We start from the raw sequence: 14,371 nt of genomic DNA, 5'->3' as shown, positions 1-14,371 counted from the left end.
AAAAAATAAATAAATAAGTAAAAAAAAAAAAATTAAAACGCCCCTGTCCCCGGTAGCTCGCGCCCAGAAGCAAACACACACGTAAGTCCCGCCCACGTATGTAAACATCGTTCAAACCACACATGTGAGGTATCTCCGCGTGTGTTAGAGCGTGTGCAACAATTCTAGCACTAGACTTCCTCTGTAACTCTAAACTGGTAACCTGTAAAAATGTTCAAAGCGTCGCCTATGGAGATTTTAAAGTAACAAAGTTTGGCGCCATTCCATGAGTGTGCGCAATTTTAAAGCATGACATGTTAGGTATCTATTTACTCGGCGTAACATCATCTTTCATATTTTACAAACAAATTGGGTTAACTTTACTGTTTTGTTATTTTTTAATTTATGAAACCAATTTTATCCCAAAAAAAGGCGTTTGAAAAATTATTGCGCAAATACTGTGCAAGATAAAAAGTTAAAATGACCGCCATTTTATTCCCTAGGGCAGGGGTGTCCAAACTTTTTTCAAAGAGGGCCAGATTTGATTAAGTGAATATGCGTGACGGCCGACCATTTTGCCTGACATTCTTTGAACCATTAAAATTCTGTCTTAGGGCCCTTTCACACCAGCGGACGAACGGTCCGCTTTTCATAAGTCCGTTTACGGACTTACAATGGTTCCCTATGGGATCACGGCCGTTAGCGGATGGAGCATCCGCTAACTTCCGTAATCACCCGCCTCCGTCAGGATCCGGTTTTTCAGACGGAAGAAAACCCTATTTTTCTTCCGTCTGATGGATCGGATGAATACGGACAGATGGTCTGTATTCATCAGATTTCCCATAGGGGAGAGCGGAGGAGAGACAGGGCAGGGTGGATTAACAGAGGAATCCCCGCTGAGCCAAACGGGCTAACGGAGCGGATCAATACGGATCCGCTCCGTGTGAAAGAGCCCTAAGTGTGTTTGTCTGAGCACTAATACACTGCCCAACAAGAATTCTCTTGCCTTTGTGGCTGTGTGTGGTGAAGAGATGAGCTTGGGCGTGTTATTTGGATATACCGTATTTATCGGCGTATAACACGCACAGGCTTACCACTGCCATGAATGCAGCCTTACCATTGCAACCAATGCAGCCTTACTATTGCAACCTCACCATTGCAACCAATGCAGCCTCACATGTGCCATAAATGCAGCCTGAACGATGCCCATCTGCAGCCTCGGAGGGCAGAGGGAGGGGGCGGGACGAGTGCCGACAGATTACAAACAGGAGAATGTCTTGTTTACCCTGTGGCCTCTTTAATACAAAGTCCTGCCTCCTATGATAGACAGAACAGTCGTCCAATGGCATCCCAGGAGACGGGACTTCCAATAGAGACGCTGCTGAGTAAACAGGAGATTCTCTTCATGTAATCTGGCGGCGCTCGTCCTGCCCCCTCCCTGTCCCCTCCAAGGCAGTGCCAATAAATACAGTATATATCTTTTGTGGCCCTGGGGGCCACAAACAATATATATATATATATATATCCAAATCCCCAGGGGGGCCATATTAAATCAACAGACGGGCCGCATTTGGCCCCCGGGCCTGACTTTGGACATGCCTGCCCTAGGGTGTCTGCTAACAAAACATATATAATGTTTGGGGGTTCTGAGTAATTTTCTAGCAAAAGCATTGTGATTTGTACATGTAGGAGAGAAGTGCCAGAATAGGCACGGTATTGAGGTGGGTATAAAAGCTCTGTATTGAAGTGGTTAAAAAAATAAGTTGTTCGAAATTCAAAACACTCTCAAACCAAGTTACTCTTAGGCCTCGTACAGATGACCGGATCTATCCGCTGGGATTGATCCGCGGATCAGTTCCAGCAGATAGATCCGGTCGTGTGTACGTCCGAGCGGACATTTTCCGACGGATAAAAATCCAGCCGACGGATTCCCAGCGGATAAAAATTTCTTAGCATGCTACAAAATCTATCCGCTGGAATCCAGTCCAGCGGACTGATCTGGTCGTCTGTACAGACTCACCAGATCAGTCCGTCCGCTCCCCTCCCTCTAATGCGTCGTAATGATTCGACGCATGCGTGGAAGTATTTACCTTCCAGCATCGCGCACGTCGCCGCGTCATCGTCGCGGCGACAGCGCGACACGTCACCGCGCGGATTTCGATCTGATGGTGTGTACAGCCATCAGATCCAAACCCGCCAGGGGATTTATCCGCTGGAAACGGTCCGGCGGACCGCTTCCAGCGGATATCCTCTCGTGTGTACGGGGCCTAAGACCAAGGTTTCACTGTATATTATATTTCACTTTTAAAATGTTCATATTTTTTAGTTTTATATTTTCACTAGTGCAGCACATTTAAAATATTGTTCATATGGTTGTAGTGTGCTTGTACATTTGTCAGGAGAAAGCAAGACTTGAAATAAGGTGCTGGTGTACATTTTTAGTGCTTAGAGTCATTTCTTTGTTGCTTTTTATACTTTCTTTAAATAATGATTGCAGCTTACGAACTGCCACAGTAAAATAATTACCAAAGATCTAAAATGATTTTTGCAGTTAATTCACTCCCTGTTTCAGTTTCGTTTCTCTCTTACAGTACCTATGTCTCTGAGGTGGGAGTGATCTTTACCAGAAAAGGAATATAAAAGAGGATGTGTTGTGTCTTGTACATTTGTCAGAAAGAAGAGAGACTTGACACAAGGCAGACAACACAGAACGGACAACACAAAATGGCAACGTTAGCAAAAAGACCTCGTATCGAATCAAACCCCGAACTTTGTAAGGTCTTGAGAGAAAGAACAGACAATTTGAAAATGAAAATGAAAGACATTTCCACAGCAGCAGAAAAAGTTAACGAGGTCATAGACAAAATTATCAAGTCTGAGCCTACTAGAAGACACCCTCTGTTTAAAAGCATGGAGAAATTGTCTACAGGGAGCTACTATGAAGGCGTCAAGGTAATAAATAGAATTATTTCTCTACTAAACAGGTTTGCTTTATTAAAAGAATAAAAGCAGTGCAGGGTTTCAAAAAACTCGGCACGATCATTACATTGAAGCAAAAAACTTAACCACTTCCAAACAGGGCACTTATACACCTTCCCGCCCAGACCAATTTTTAGCTTTCAGTGCTGTTGCACTTTGAATGACAATTGCGCAGTCATGCTACACTGTACCCAAACTAAATTTGTTATGACTTTGTACCCACAAATAGAGCTTTCTTTTGGTGGTATTTGATCACCTCTAGGATATTTATTTTCTGCAAAAAAAAAAAAAATTACCGAAAATTTAGAAAAAAAAAAGCTTTTTTTTGTTTCTGTTATAAAACATTGTAAATAAGTACGTTTTCCCCTTCACTGATGGGCACTGATGGTACTGCACTGACGGGCACTGATAAGGCGGCACTAATGGGCACCGATGAGGTGGCACTGATGTGGTGGCATTGATGGGCACTAATATGCGGCACGGATGGGCACTGATAGGCGGCACGGATAGGCGGCATGGATGGGCTTGGATAGGCGGCACGGATGGGCGCGGATAGGTGGCACAGATGGGCACAGTTAGGCGGCGCGGCTGGGCACGGATAGGCGGCACGGACGGGCACTGATTGGCGGCATGGATGGGCACTGATAGGCGGCATGGATGGGCACTGATAGGTGGCACGGATGGGCATAGATGGCCACTATTGTATGTGTTATACTAATGGATGCCAATCAGTGCCAAACAATGCCTGCCAATCAGTGATGCCCATTGTGGGCACTGATTGGAATCCATTGCGGCACTGATTGGCATCCATTTGTTGTGTCCTCCTCATCCCTGGTGGTCTAGAGTGGCATCCTTTTTTTTTATCCCTGGTGGTCTATATGGCCATCCCTGGTGGACCAGTGGGCATCCCTGGTGGTCCAGTGGGCATCCATTGATTATCAGCACAGCCCCCCCCCCCCCTGTCACAGGAGCAGCCGATCGGCTCTCCTCTACTCGCATCTGACAGACGCGAGTGAGGAAAAGCCGATTACCGTCTTTTCCTATTTACATCGTGATCAGCCGTGATTGGACACGGCTGATCACGTGGTAAAGAGTCTCCGTGAGAGACTCTTTACCTTGATCGGTGTTGCGGGGTGTCAGACCCGGGGGCGTGCGGCAGCTCACAACCACTTTGCCGACGTCAATATGCCATTGGCGGGCGGCAAGTGGTTAATGCAGTACATAATCCAGGCACGAAAAAACGGTAATATAAAAAGTACATATTACTCAGATAGCAGTTCCACAATGGTACAGCTGAGAAAGGGGGGAAAAAAAGGTCATATGGGGGGGGGGGGGGGTGGAAGGAGAAGAAAAAAGGAGGGCAGAAAAAAAGTATTTCCTCTGAGAATAGTTAAGCCTCGTACACACGATCAGATTTTCCGCAGACAAAGCGTAGGACTTTTGTCCAAAGGGCGTTGACCGTGAAACTTGTCTTGCATACAAACGGCACACAATTTTTGGCCAACATACACAAAACTACGTGTTTTTTTAGCTCTTTAGCGCCACACTTTGGGAACCTTCTGCTAATGTTGTGTTTGGTGAGCATTGTGTGTTTGTACTTTGGACTTTTATCCGATGGACTTGTGTACACACGCTTGGAAAATCAGACAATAGACCGTTGTTCGTGGAAAATTTGAAAGCCTGCCATCCAACATTTGTCCACGGAAAATCCGACAACAATTGTCTGATATAGCCACATAATTCCTTTCTCATCCTCTTTCTCTTTTTTTCTCTCCCTCTTCCTCACCCTCTTTCTTTCTCTCCCTCTTTCTTTCCTCTTTCGTTCTCTCACCTCTTTCTCTTTCTGTCTCTCCCTCTTTCTCACCCTCTTTCTCTCCTCTTTCTTTCTTTCTCTCCCTCTTTCTCTCCTCTTTCTTTCTTTCTCTCCCTCTTTCTCTCCTCTTTCTTTCTTTCTCTCCCTCTTTCTCTCCTCTTTCTTTCTTTCTCTCCCTCTTTCTTTCCTCTTTCGTTCTCTCACCTCTTTCTCTTTCTTTCTCTCCCTCTTTCTCTCCTCTTTCTTTCTTTCTCTCCCTCTTTCTCGTCCTCTTTCTTTCTCTCCCTTTCTTTCTCTCCTTCTTTCTCTTTCTTTCTCTCCCTCTTTGTCATCCTCTTTCTTCCTCTCCCTCTTTCTCTCTCTCCCTCATTCTTTCTCTCCCTCATTCTTTCTCTCTCCTTCTTTCTCATCCTCTTTCTTTCTCTCCCTCATTCTTTCTCTCCTTCTTTCTCTTTCTTTCTCTCCCTCATTCTTTCTCATCCTCTTTCTTTCTCTCCTTCTTTCTCTCCCTCTTTCTTTCTCTCCCTCTTTCTCTCTCCCCCTCATTCTTTCTCTCCCTCTTTCTCTCCTTCTTTCTCTTTCTTTCTCTCCCTCTTTCTTTCTCTCCCTCTGTCTCATCCTCTTTCTTTCTCTCCCTCATTCTTTCTCTCCCTCTTTCTTTCTCTCCCTCTTTCTCATCCTCTTTCTTTCTCTCCCTCATTCTTTCTCCCCCTCTTTCTTTCTCTCCCTCTTTCTCATCCTCTTTCTTTCTCTCCCTCATTCTTTCTCTCCCTTTCTTTCTCTCCCTCTTTCTTATCCTCTTTCTTTCTCTCCCTCTTTCTCATCATCTTTCTTTCTCTCTCTCATTCTTTCTCTCCCTTTCTTTCTCTCCTTCTTTCTCTTTCTTTCTCTCCCTCTTTCTTATCCTCTTTCTTTCTCTCCCTCTTTCTCTCTCTCCCTCATTCTTTCTCTCCCTCTTTCTCATCCTCTTTCTTTCTCTCCCTCTTTCTCTCTCCCCCTCATTCTTTCTCTCCCTCTTTCTCTCCTTCTTTCTCTTTCTTTCTCTCCCTCTTTCTTTCTCTCCCTCTGTCTCATCCTCTTTCTTTCTCTCCATCTTTCTTTCTCTCCCTCTTTCTCATCCTCTTTCTTTCTCTCCCTCATTCTTTCTCTCCCTTTCTTTCTCTCCTTCTTTCTCTTTCTTTCTCTCCCTCTTTCTTATCCTCTTTCTTTCTCTCCCTCTTTCTCATGCTCTTTCTTTCTCTCCCTCATTCTTTCTCTCCCTTTCTTTCTCTCCTTCTTTCTCTTTCTTTCTCTCCCTCTTTCTCTCCCTCTTTCTCATCCTCTTTCTTTCTCTCCCTCATTCTTTCTCTCCCTTTCTTTCTTTCTCTCCCTCTTTCTTTCTCTCCCTCTTTCTCACCCTCGTTCTCTCCCACTTTCTTTCTCTCCCTTTCTTTCTTTCTCTCCCACTTTCTTTCTCTCCCTCTTTCTCTCCCTCTTTCTCACCCTCATTCTCTTCCACTTTCTTTCTCGCCCTCTTTCTCTTTCTCACCCTCTCTCTCCCTCTTTCTCACCCTTTTTCTTTCTTTCCCTCTTTCTCACCCTCTTTCTCTTTCTTTCTCACACTCTTTCTCACACTTTCTCTCCCTCTTTCTCACACTCTTTCTCTCCCTCTTACTTTCTTTCTTTCTCTTCCTCTTACTTTCTTTCTTTCTCCCTCTATCCCTCATTCATCTTAGACGCTAACCACACACCCTCAGAGCCACGCCCATGTAAGCCACGCCCACTATTTGGTATAAACCATGCCCGTTTGCCACCGCCGTAGAGGGTCCCTTAGAAGAATTTTGCTTAGGGCCCCAGGGAGGTCAGGATCGGCACTGCTCTGGCCCCTCCTGTACACAAACTGCCCCCCTCCATTTCCTTCACAGCCTCTACTTAAAGAGTTTCTTCCTACCTGGTCCCCGCTCGTTTTCACGAAGCTGACATATTGCTGGCACAGAAAAGCCCAGTACACAAGGGGCGCACATGCACATAGTAGCCAGAGGTGGCAGTAAAGAGCTCCATTACTGAGCTCAATGCCACAGAGCATGGGTGCTCAACCTGTGGCTCTCCAGCTGTTGCGGAACTACAATTCCCATGAGGCATTGCAAGCCGCTGACAGGTACAAGCATGTCTCCCAAAGGCTGAGGCATTATGGAAATTGTAGTTTTGCAACAGCTGGAGAGCCACAGGTTGAGCACCCATGCCACAGAGAGTACACGCTGTGAGATCGTTTCTGTAATGCACAGCACGGCTCCTCTTCACTCGTCCTGCCTTCTTCTGGCCCCGACGGCCCCCGGGCCCCTTGCAGTTGTAACGGCTGTACCCCCCTCATGGCGACCATGGCCTCTGACAAGAATTCTGTTTTTTGTCCTCTGTGAGGTACAAATACATTTTCCTTGTTTTGAGGTGGACAGGTGCAAATTTACTGCGATTTTACTATGAATTTACCGCGATTTTACTGCGAATTTCAGGGGGCAGACAGTGAACAATTCACAGAGATGTGAACTGTGTGCTGCGAGTTTGCTGCAAGTTCAATTGAAGCCTATAAAGATAAAATTTGCACTGCACCATAGGAATTTGCATCGTACCCACAGTCAACACGCACAGGACCCTTCTTTTTGTTCCCTCGCACCAAATTTGCAACGCATAGATGTGAACCAAAGCCATGGAATAATATGCTTTTTACATGACATGCGAATCTGTGTGTTCTTAAACGCATCAAACTCGCTGTAAATTTGCATGTGTATGAACCCAGGCTTAGTGTCAGATTCTCTGCTGCAGTATCGTAGTCCAGTTCTAAGTCACCGATCGCCGATATTGGTAGTGTAAAAAAATAAATAAAATAAAAAATTTCAGTATATATACCATAGTTTGTAGGTGCTATAACTTTCACGAAAACCAATCAATAAATACTTATTAGGATTTTTTTTTAATCAAAAGCACGTTTCAGAATACATTTTGGCTTTAATGTATGAAGATTTTTTTTATTATTATTGGATATGTTTTATGACAGAAAGAAAAAAATGTTGTTTTTTTAAAAAAATCTTCTGCCTTTGTCCATTTAGATCGCAAAAAAATAAAAACCCAGTGGTGACCAAATACCACCAAAGAAAGCTCTATTTGTGTGAAAAAATATATATACATTTTGTTTGGGTACAGCGGTGTGTGACTGCGCAATTACCAGTTAGGGTAGTGCAGGACTGAATAGCAAAAAATGGCCTGGTCATGGGTAGAATCTTCCAGAACTCAAGTGGAATTCCAGACACCACATAACTAATCATAAAAACATTCCCCCCCGACACCAATTCTGACGAACTTTTGTAACAAAAATGTGCATGCTTACCTTTTTACAGGCTAGACCGGTCTAGTCACGTAATCTCCCTTGTGTCAGCCTGCAGGGAAGGGGAGAGTGCACTCCGACTACAGCTAGTAAAGCCTAAAGCACTGACATTAGCAATAAGCTTACTATGGCCCACCCGTTGTCAGCACTCCCTTCTCTTCCCTGAAGCTGCGCTGGCTGACAGTGGGGAGCGGGATCACATGATTGAACCAGAGCAACCTGAAAATAGATGAGGCCCCTTTCACACTGGGGCGGGTGCAGCGTTGGCGGTAAAGCGCCGCTATTTTTAGGTGCTATTCAGACACTAGCGGAACGGTTTTACGCCCGCTAGTGGCTGAGAAAGGGTTAAAAAACACAGAGGCGCTTTGCCGGCGGTATAGCCGCGGTGTCCCATTGATTTCAATGGGCAGGAGCGATATACACACCGCTCCTTCACCGCTCCAAAAATGTAGCTAGCAGGACTTTTTTTACCGTCCTGCTAGCGCACCGCTCCAGTGTGAAAGCCCTCGGGGCTTTTTCACTGTAGAGACAGCAGCAGCTGTTTAGGGTCGGTTTGCAGGTGCTAATTTTAGCGCAATAGCTCCTGCAAACCGCTCCAGTGTAAAAAGGGGTCTCACAATCTGGAAACTACTTATGGTAACATTATCTAAATCTGCTAGTGCATCCTAAGCCTCGTACACACGGTCCGAAAATCAGAAGGGGATTGTCATTTGACAGGCTGTTGTCCAAAGTTCTTACTGTTAGTACGCTCCTTTCAACAATTGTTTTCCAATTTTCGGCCAACAAATGTTGGCTGACAGGCAGTCAATTTTTGTCAAACGATCGCTCTATGTCAGATTTTCGGATGATCAGTACCAAATCCGTCACACAAAAATTGAAAGTGCAAACACACATGCTCGGAATCAATGCTCACCAAACACGAAATTAGCAGAAGGGGCCCAAAGGGTGGCACTCAACAGCTGAAATTGCTTGTAGTACGTAACTACGTTCGTGTTTGTGTCACGACAATTTGTGTAATGTTAGTATGCAAGACAAGATCCTGGCACACGCCTTTTTGACAAAAATCAGACGCTTGGTTGTCCAACAATTGTACCGTTTGTGTACAAGCCTTTATACTCCCCTCCCCAGTGGCAAACTTCCAGTGGAATCGCCTAGGGTGAACTTCCGGTTTAAGATAGTAAATATGTTACTGGCCAGATCAGCAGGTGGAAATAAAGAGAAAATGCTTAAAAAAGAAAACTAATGATGCAGCCACAGCATTTAAGGCTGCAATATATAAAATTTTTGGGTTTGGGAATAATAATGCTTTAAATACTAGCAGGGATATATCTTTTGCATAGAAGCATATCATTTACAGTTCCCTGTCTGGAATTATTCTCACAATCCAAAAGCAAAGAATGTGCTTTTTTTTTTTTTTACTCAAACTTACCGTATATACTTGAGTATAAGCCAAGTTTTTCAACCCATCTTTTTAGGCTGAAAATGACCCCCTCAACTTATACTCGAGTCTGTGTCCGTTACAGGCAGCTGTCCCCGTAAAGAAGATGGCTGCGGGCCGACAGTGCAACTGCGCATGCGCCGTTCCGAAGAATGCCGTGCTCATAACTCGTACACGCTTGGCCGGGCGCCAAGGGCGGGCACATGCCAGTGGACAATCCACAACTTGTGGCAGGTGACGTGGCCAGGTGACATGCCCAGGTGACATGGCAAGTGGACAATCCACAACTTGTGGCAGGTGACGTGGCCAAGTGACATGGCAGGCAGGGGAGGGCTGGCAGCCTTAGGCCTGGGGGGCAAGTCCAGTCAAGTGGCCCCCTGCACCACTGGACCCCTTTACATCACATAGCCCCCTGCACCTCTGGACCCCTTTACATCACATAGCCCCCTGCACCTCTGGACCCCTTTACATCACATAGCCCCCTGCACCCCTTTACATTACACAGCACCCTGCACCTCTGGACCCCTTTACATCACATAGCCCCCTGCACCACTTTACATTACACAGCACCCTGCACCTCTGGACCTCTTTACATTACACAGCCCCCTGCATCACTGGACCCCTTTAAAATTACACAGTACCCTGCATCACTGCACCCCTTTTACATTACACAGCACCCTGCACCTCTGGACCCCTTTACATTACACAGTCCCCTGCATCACTGGACCCCTTTACATTACACAGCCCCTGCACCACTAGAGCCCTTTACATCACATAGCCCCCTGCACCTCTGGACCCTTTTACACTACACAGCCCTCTGCACCCCTTTACATTACACAGCACTCTGCACCTCTGGACCGCTTTACATTACACAGCACCCTGCATCACTAGACCCCTTTACATTACACAGCCCCCTGCATCACTGGACCCCTTTACATCACATAGCCCCCTGCTCCTCTGGACCCCTTTACATTACACAGCACCCTGCACCTCTTTACAACACACAGCCCCCTGCATCACTGGACCCCTTTAAAATTACACAGAACCCTACATCACTGCACCCCTTTACATTACACAGCACCCTGCACCTCTGGACCCCTTTACATTACACAGCACCCTGCACCCCTTTACATTACACAGCCCCCTGCATCACTGGACCCCTTTACATCTCAAAGCCCCCTGCACCCTTTTACATTACACAGCACCCTGCATCACTGCACCCCTTTTACATTACACAGCCCCCTGCACCTCTGGACCCCTTTACATTACACAGCCCCCACAGCTCTGGACCCCCTGCATGTTACACAGACCCCCTTCAGTTCACACCCCCTTCAGTGCAGACACCCCCCCTTTAGTATGTGCTATGTGTTTATGGAATGATTTATGATTTTATATATATATATATATATATATATATATATATATATATATACACACACACACACACACGTTATTTCTCACATTTCATCCATGAGATAAATAAAAGGTAACCACTGGCCCAGCATATTGGTGGTCAGTGTGCCTCCTGTATGCTGGTGCTACATGCAGGAGGATGCTACGTACAGAGTGCAGGGCTCAGGAGGATGCTACGTACAGAGTGCAGCGCTCAGGAGGATGCTATGTACAGAGTGCAGCGCTCAGGAGGATGCTATGTACAGAGTGCAGAACTCAGGAGGATGCTATGTACAGAGTGCAGAACTCAGGAGGATGCTATGTACAGAGTGCAGAACTCAGGAGGATGCTATGTACAGAATGCAGAACTCAGGAGGATGCTATGTACAGAGTGCAGAACTCAGGAGGATGCTACCTACAGAGTGCAGAACTCAGGAGGATGCTACCTACAGAGTGCAGTGCTCAGGAGGATGCTATGTACAGCGTGCAGGGCTCAGGAGGATGCTACGTACAGCGTGCAGGGCTCAGGAGGATGCTACGTACAGAGTGCAGGGCTCAGGAGGATGCTACGTACAGAGTGCAGAACTCAGGAGGATGCTACGTACAGAGTGCAGAACTCAGGAGGATGCTACGTACAGAGTGCAGAACTCAGGAGGATGCTACGTACAGAGTGCAGAACTCAGGAGGATGAATGCTACGTACAGAGTGCAGGGCTCCGGAGGATGCTACGTACAGAGTGCAGGGCTCCGGAGGATGCTACGTACAGAGTGCAGGGCTCAGTAGGATGCTATGTACAGAGTGCTTTGCTCAGGAGGATGCTACGTACAGAGTGCTTTGCTCAGGAGGATGCTACGTACAGAGGGCAGAGCTCAGGAGGATGCTACGTAGAGTGCAAAACTCAGGAGCATGCTACGTAGAGTGCAAAACTCAGGAGCATGCTACGTACAGAGTGCAGGGCTCAGGAGGATGCTACGTACAGAGTGCAGGGCTCAGGAGGATGCTACGTACAGAGTGGAGGGCTCAGGAGGATGCTACGTACAGAGTGCAGGGCTCAGGCGGATGCTACATTCAGAGTGAAAGGTTCAGGAAGGCACCCTCGCCCCTATCCTGAAACTATCCCCCTGTGTGCTGAGAGAAGAGAAGCTGCTGGGTGCACAGGGGGATTAGGTCTGCTGGAGGGGGGTGGGAGAGTTGAATCCTGGACAAGGAGAAGGATCATGGCTGACCCCAAACACACACACAGATTAATGCTTATTAAATATCCATTTAATTTCTTTTTTTAACAATTATGAAAAACAATTGAAATGTAGTGAAATGGGTTCACAGTGGTGTGATGTGGGATACCCTGGGAATCCTGTGCGGGTTCCCGCATCACACCTGAATCACAGATGGTTCACACTGACATCTGCGAACCACTACGGGTGTCAATAGAAAACGAATGACACCCCCTGATTGGTTCGCAGGTTGCAGTGTGAACTATAAAATGGTACAGGAATCGGATTGCATTGGGTGTCAACACCCATGTGATCCGATTCCAGTGTGGACACAAAAAAATAGTCCTGCACCATTCTGGTGTAAATGTGATGGGATTTCAGCCATACAGTTGCACAGACATCGCATGTAATGTGCATGGCAATGCGGTGTGGATCACATGCGATGTACACGGCAATGCGGTGCGGATCACATGCGATGTCTGTGATTGCACAAGTGTGAATGTGAAATTATGGATGCAATTGGACTAGTGCTCAGACTCCATTAAGAATCCTATAATGACAGATCTAAGCTATAGGTGATAGAAAATGACACATTAACCAGATCAGTCAGTAAAGGGTTAATTAGTGGTGTTTGGGCAGTGTGATAGAGATTTGTAGAGGGGGATGGAGTGTGTAAGGGGGTGATGATGGTGTAGAGGGGGGAGTAGAAGTTACATTGGATAGGGGGATGGGAGATTTATAGCAGAATTGAGGGGGAAAGGAGACTAGAAGGGAGAGTGAGAAGTTGCACTCGATAGGATAAGATAGAAGACCTGAATCTAGGTGACAGAATGGGAGAGGGGGGGGGGGGCAGAACGGAATACACAGCCTGGGGGCAGTGAGTTGGAGGAACAATCCACTATGGGGCAGAGAAGGAGAGTACAGGGGAGACTGTCCTGGGCACAAGTGAGGGAGAATATGTGAGCAAGACGACAAGTATCTAGAAGGGGGAGGGGTCACAAACTTTTGGAGGTTGATGGAAGATCATGCAGGGGAGGAGAGCTGATATCACAGCACTGCTAAAGACTGGCATGTCATCATTACATTCACAGTCAGACTCAGACATCACACGGCACCTTACTTTACTTTTGGTTCAGCTGTGTGCAGTCTCTCTGACTCGGTCTCCTCTCTGCAGCCAGCCCACGATGTACGGCGCTCGCCCTGATCCTCCCCTGACGTTCCACATGACCTGGCTTCCTACAACTCCCACAATGCAGTGCGGCAGCAGCCAGCCAGCCAATCGGCGGCCGCCACTGCCGAGTTTTGAAGAAAAAAAAAAAAAAACAGCGCTGCAGACCGCGGCCCTTTTAAATATAATGTGAGCGGCCTGGGGGGCAATGTCCTCTTTCCCACCTGGGCCAGTCCGCCCCTGAGCAGGTGACATGGCCAGGTGACGTGGCCAGTTGACAAGCCACAACTTGTGGCAGGTGACGTAGCCAGGTGACATGGAAGGTGACATTGCCAGGTGACGTGGCCAGTGGACAATCCACAACTTGTGGCAGGTGACGTGGCCAGTTGACGTGGCAGGTGACGTGGCCAGTGGACAATCCACAACTTGTGGCAGGTGACGTGGCCAGGTGACATGGCAGGTGACGTGGCCAGGTGACGTGGCCAGTGGACAATCCACAACTTGTGGCAGGTGGCGTGGCCAGGTGACGTGGCAGATGACGTGGCAAGTGGACAATTCACAACTTGTGGAAGGTGACGTGGCAAGTGGACAATCCACAGCTTGTGGCAGGTGATGTGGCAAGCGACACGCTAAATACAAGTACACTGCTGCTCTCTCAGCTGCTACTCACTCTGGTCTCACAAAATGGTTAAATAATACTGTTTTTTGAGCTTAGGGAGGGTCTTATGATGTTTCTTAACTAAACGCTTATAAACGCAAACGCGGTAAAACGCTGCGAAATTCGCGGAAAAACGGGCGTTTTTAAACGCCGGTTATAGCCTTTAAAAAATGTGTGTTTAGCAGAGTTTGCACCGGTGTCCCGTGTGCATGGGGCCTAACTGTGATGATAATAACAGGACAAAAGGATAGGGTGACTAACCATGACAGGTATAGGGGCAGCAAACATAAAACCTGACCGGGGTTCTCATCCATCTCCACTCTATTTAAAAAAATTTGCCTTTAGTTAAATTTTAAAAATTAAACATTGAAA

The 14,371-nt window shown here is 46.7% G+C and overlaps 1 protein-coding gene across 1 annotated transcript in view; it reads left to right on the top strand.

Moving 5' to 3' along the window:
- The first annotated feature begins 2,558 nt into the window (after positions 1–2,558).
- LOC120937377 (cyclic GMP-AMP synthase-like) overlaps positions 2,559–14,371 on the top strand; it is a 71,756-nt gene continuing 59,943 nt past the window's right edge. Inside the window, exon 1 of the mRNA XM_040350556.1 lies at positions 2,559–2,931. Coding sequence (XP_040206490.1) covers positions 2,626–2,931 — 306 coding nt within the window. The 5' untranslated portion in view covers positions 2,559–2,625. The remainder of the gene's footprint in view (positions 2,932–14,371) is intronic.

Source organism: Rana temporaria, chromosome 4, assembly GCF_905171775.1.
Source record: "Rana temporaria chromosome 4, aRanTem1.1, whole genome shotgun sequence".
In the NCBI taxonomy this organism is placed as follows: Eukaryota; Metazoa; Chordata; class Amphibia; order Anura; family Ranidae; genus Rana; species Rana temporaria.
This window is presented reverse-complemented; position numbering and strand designations above follow the sequence as displayed.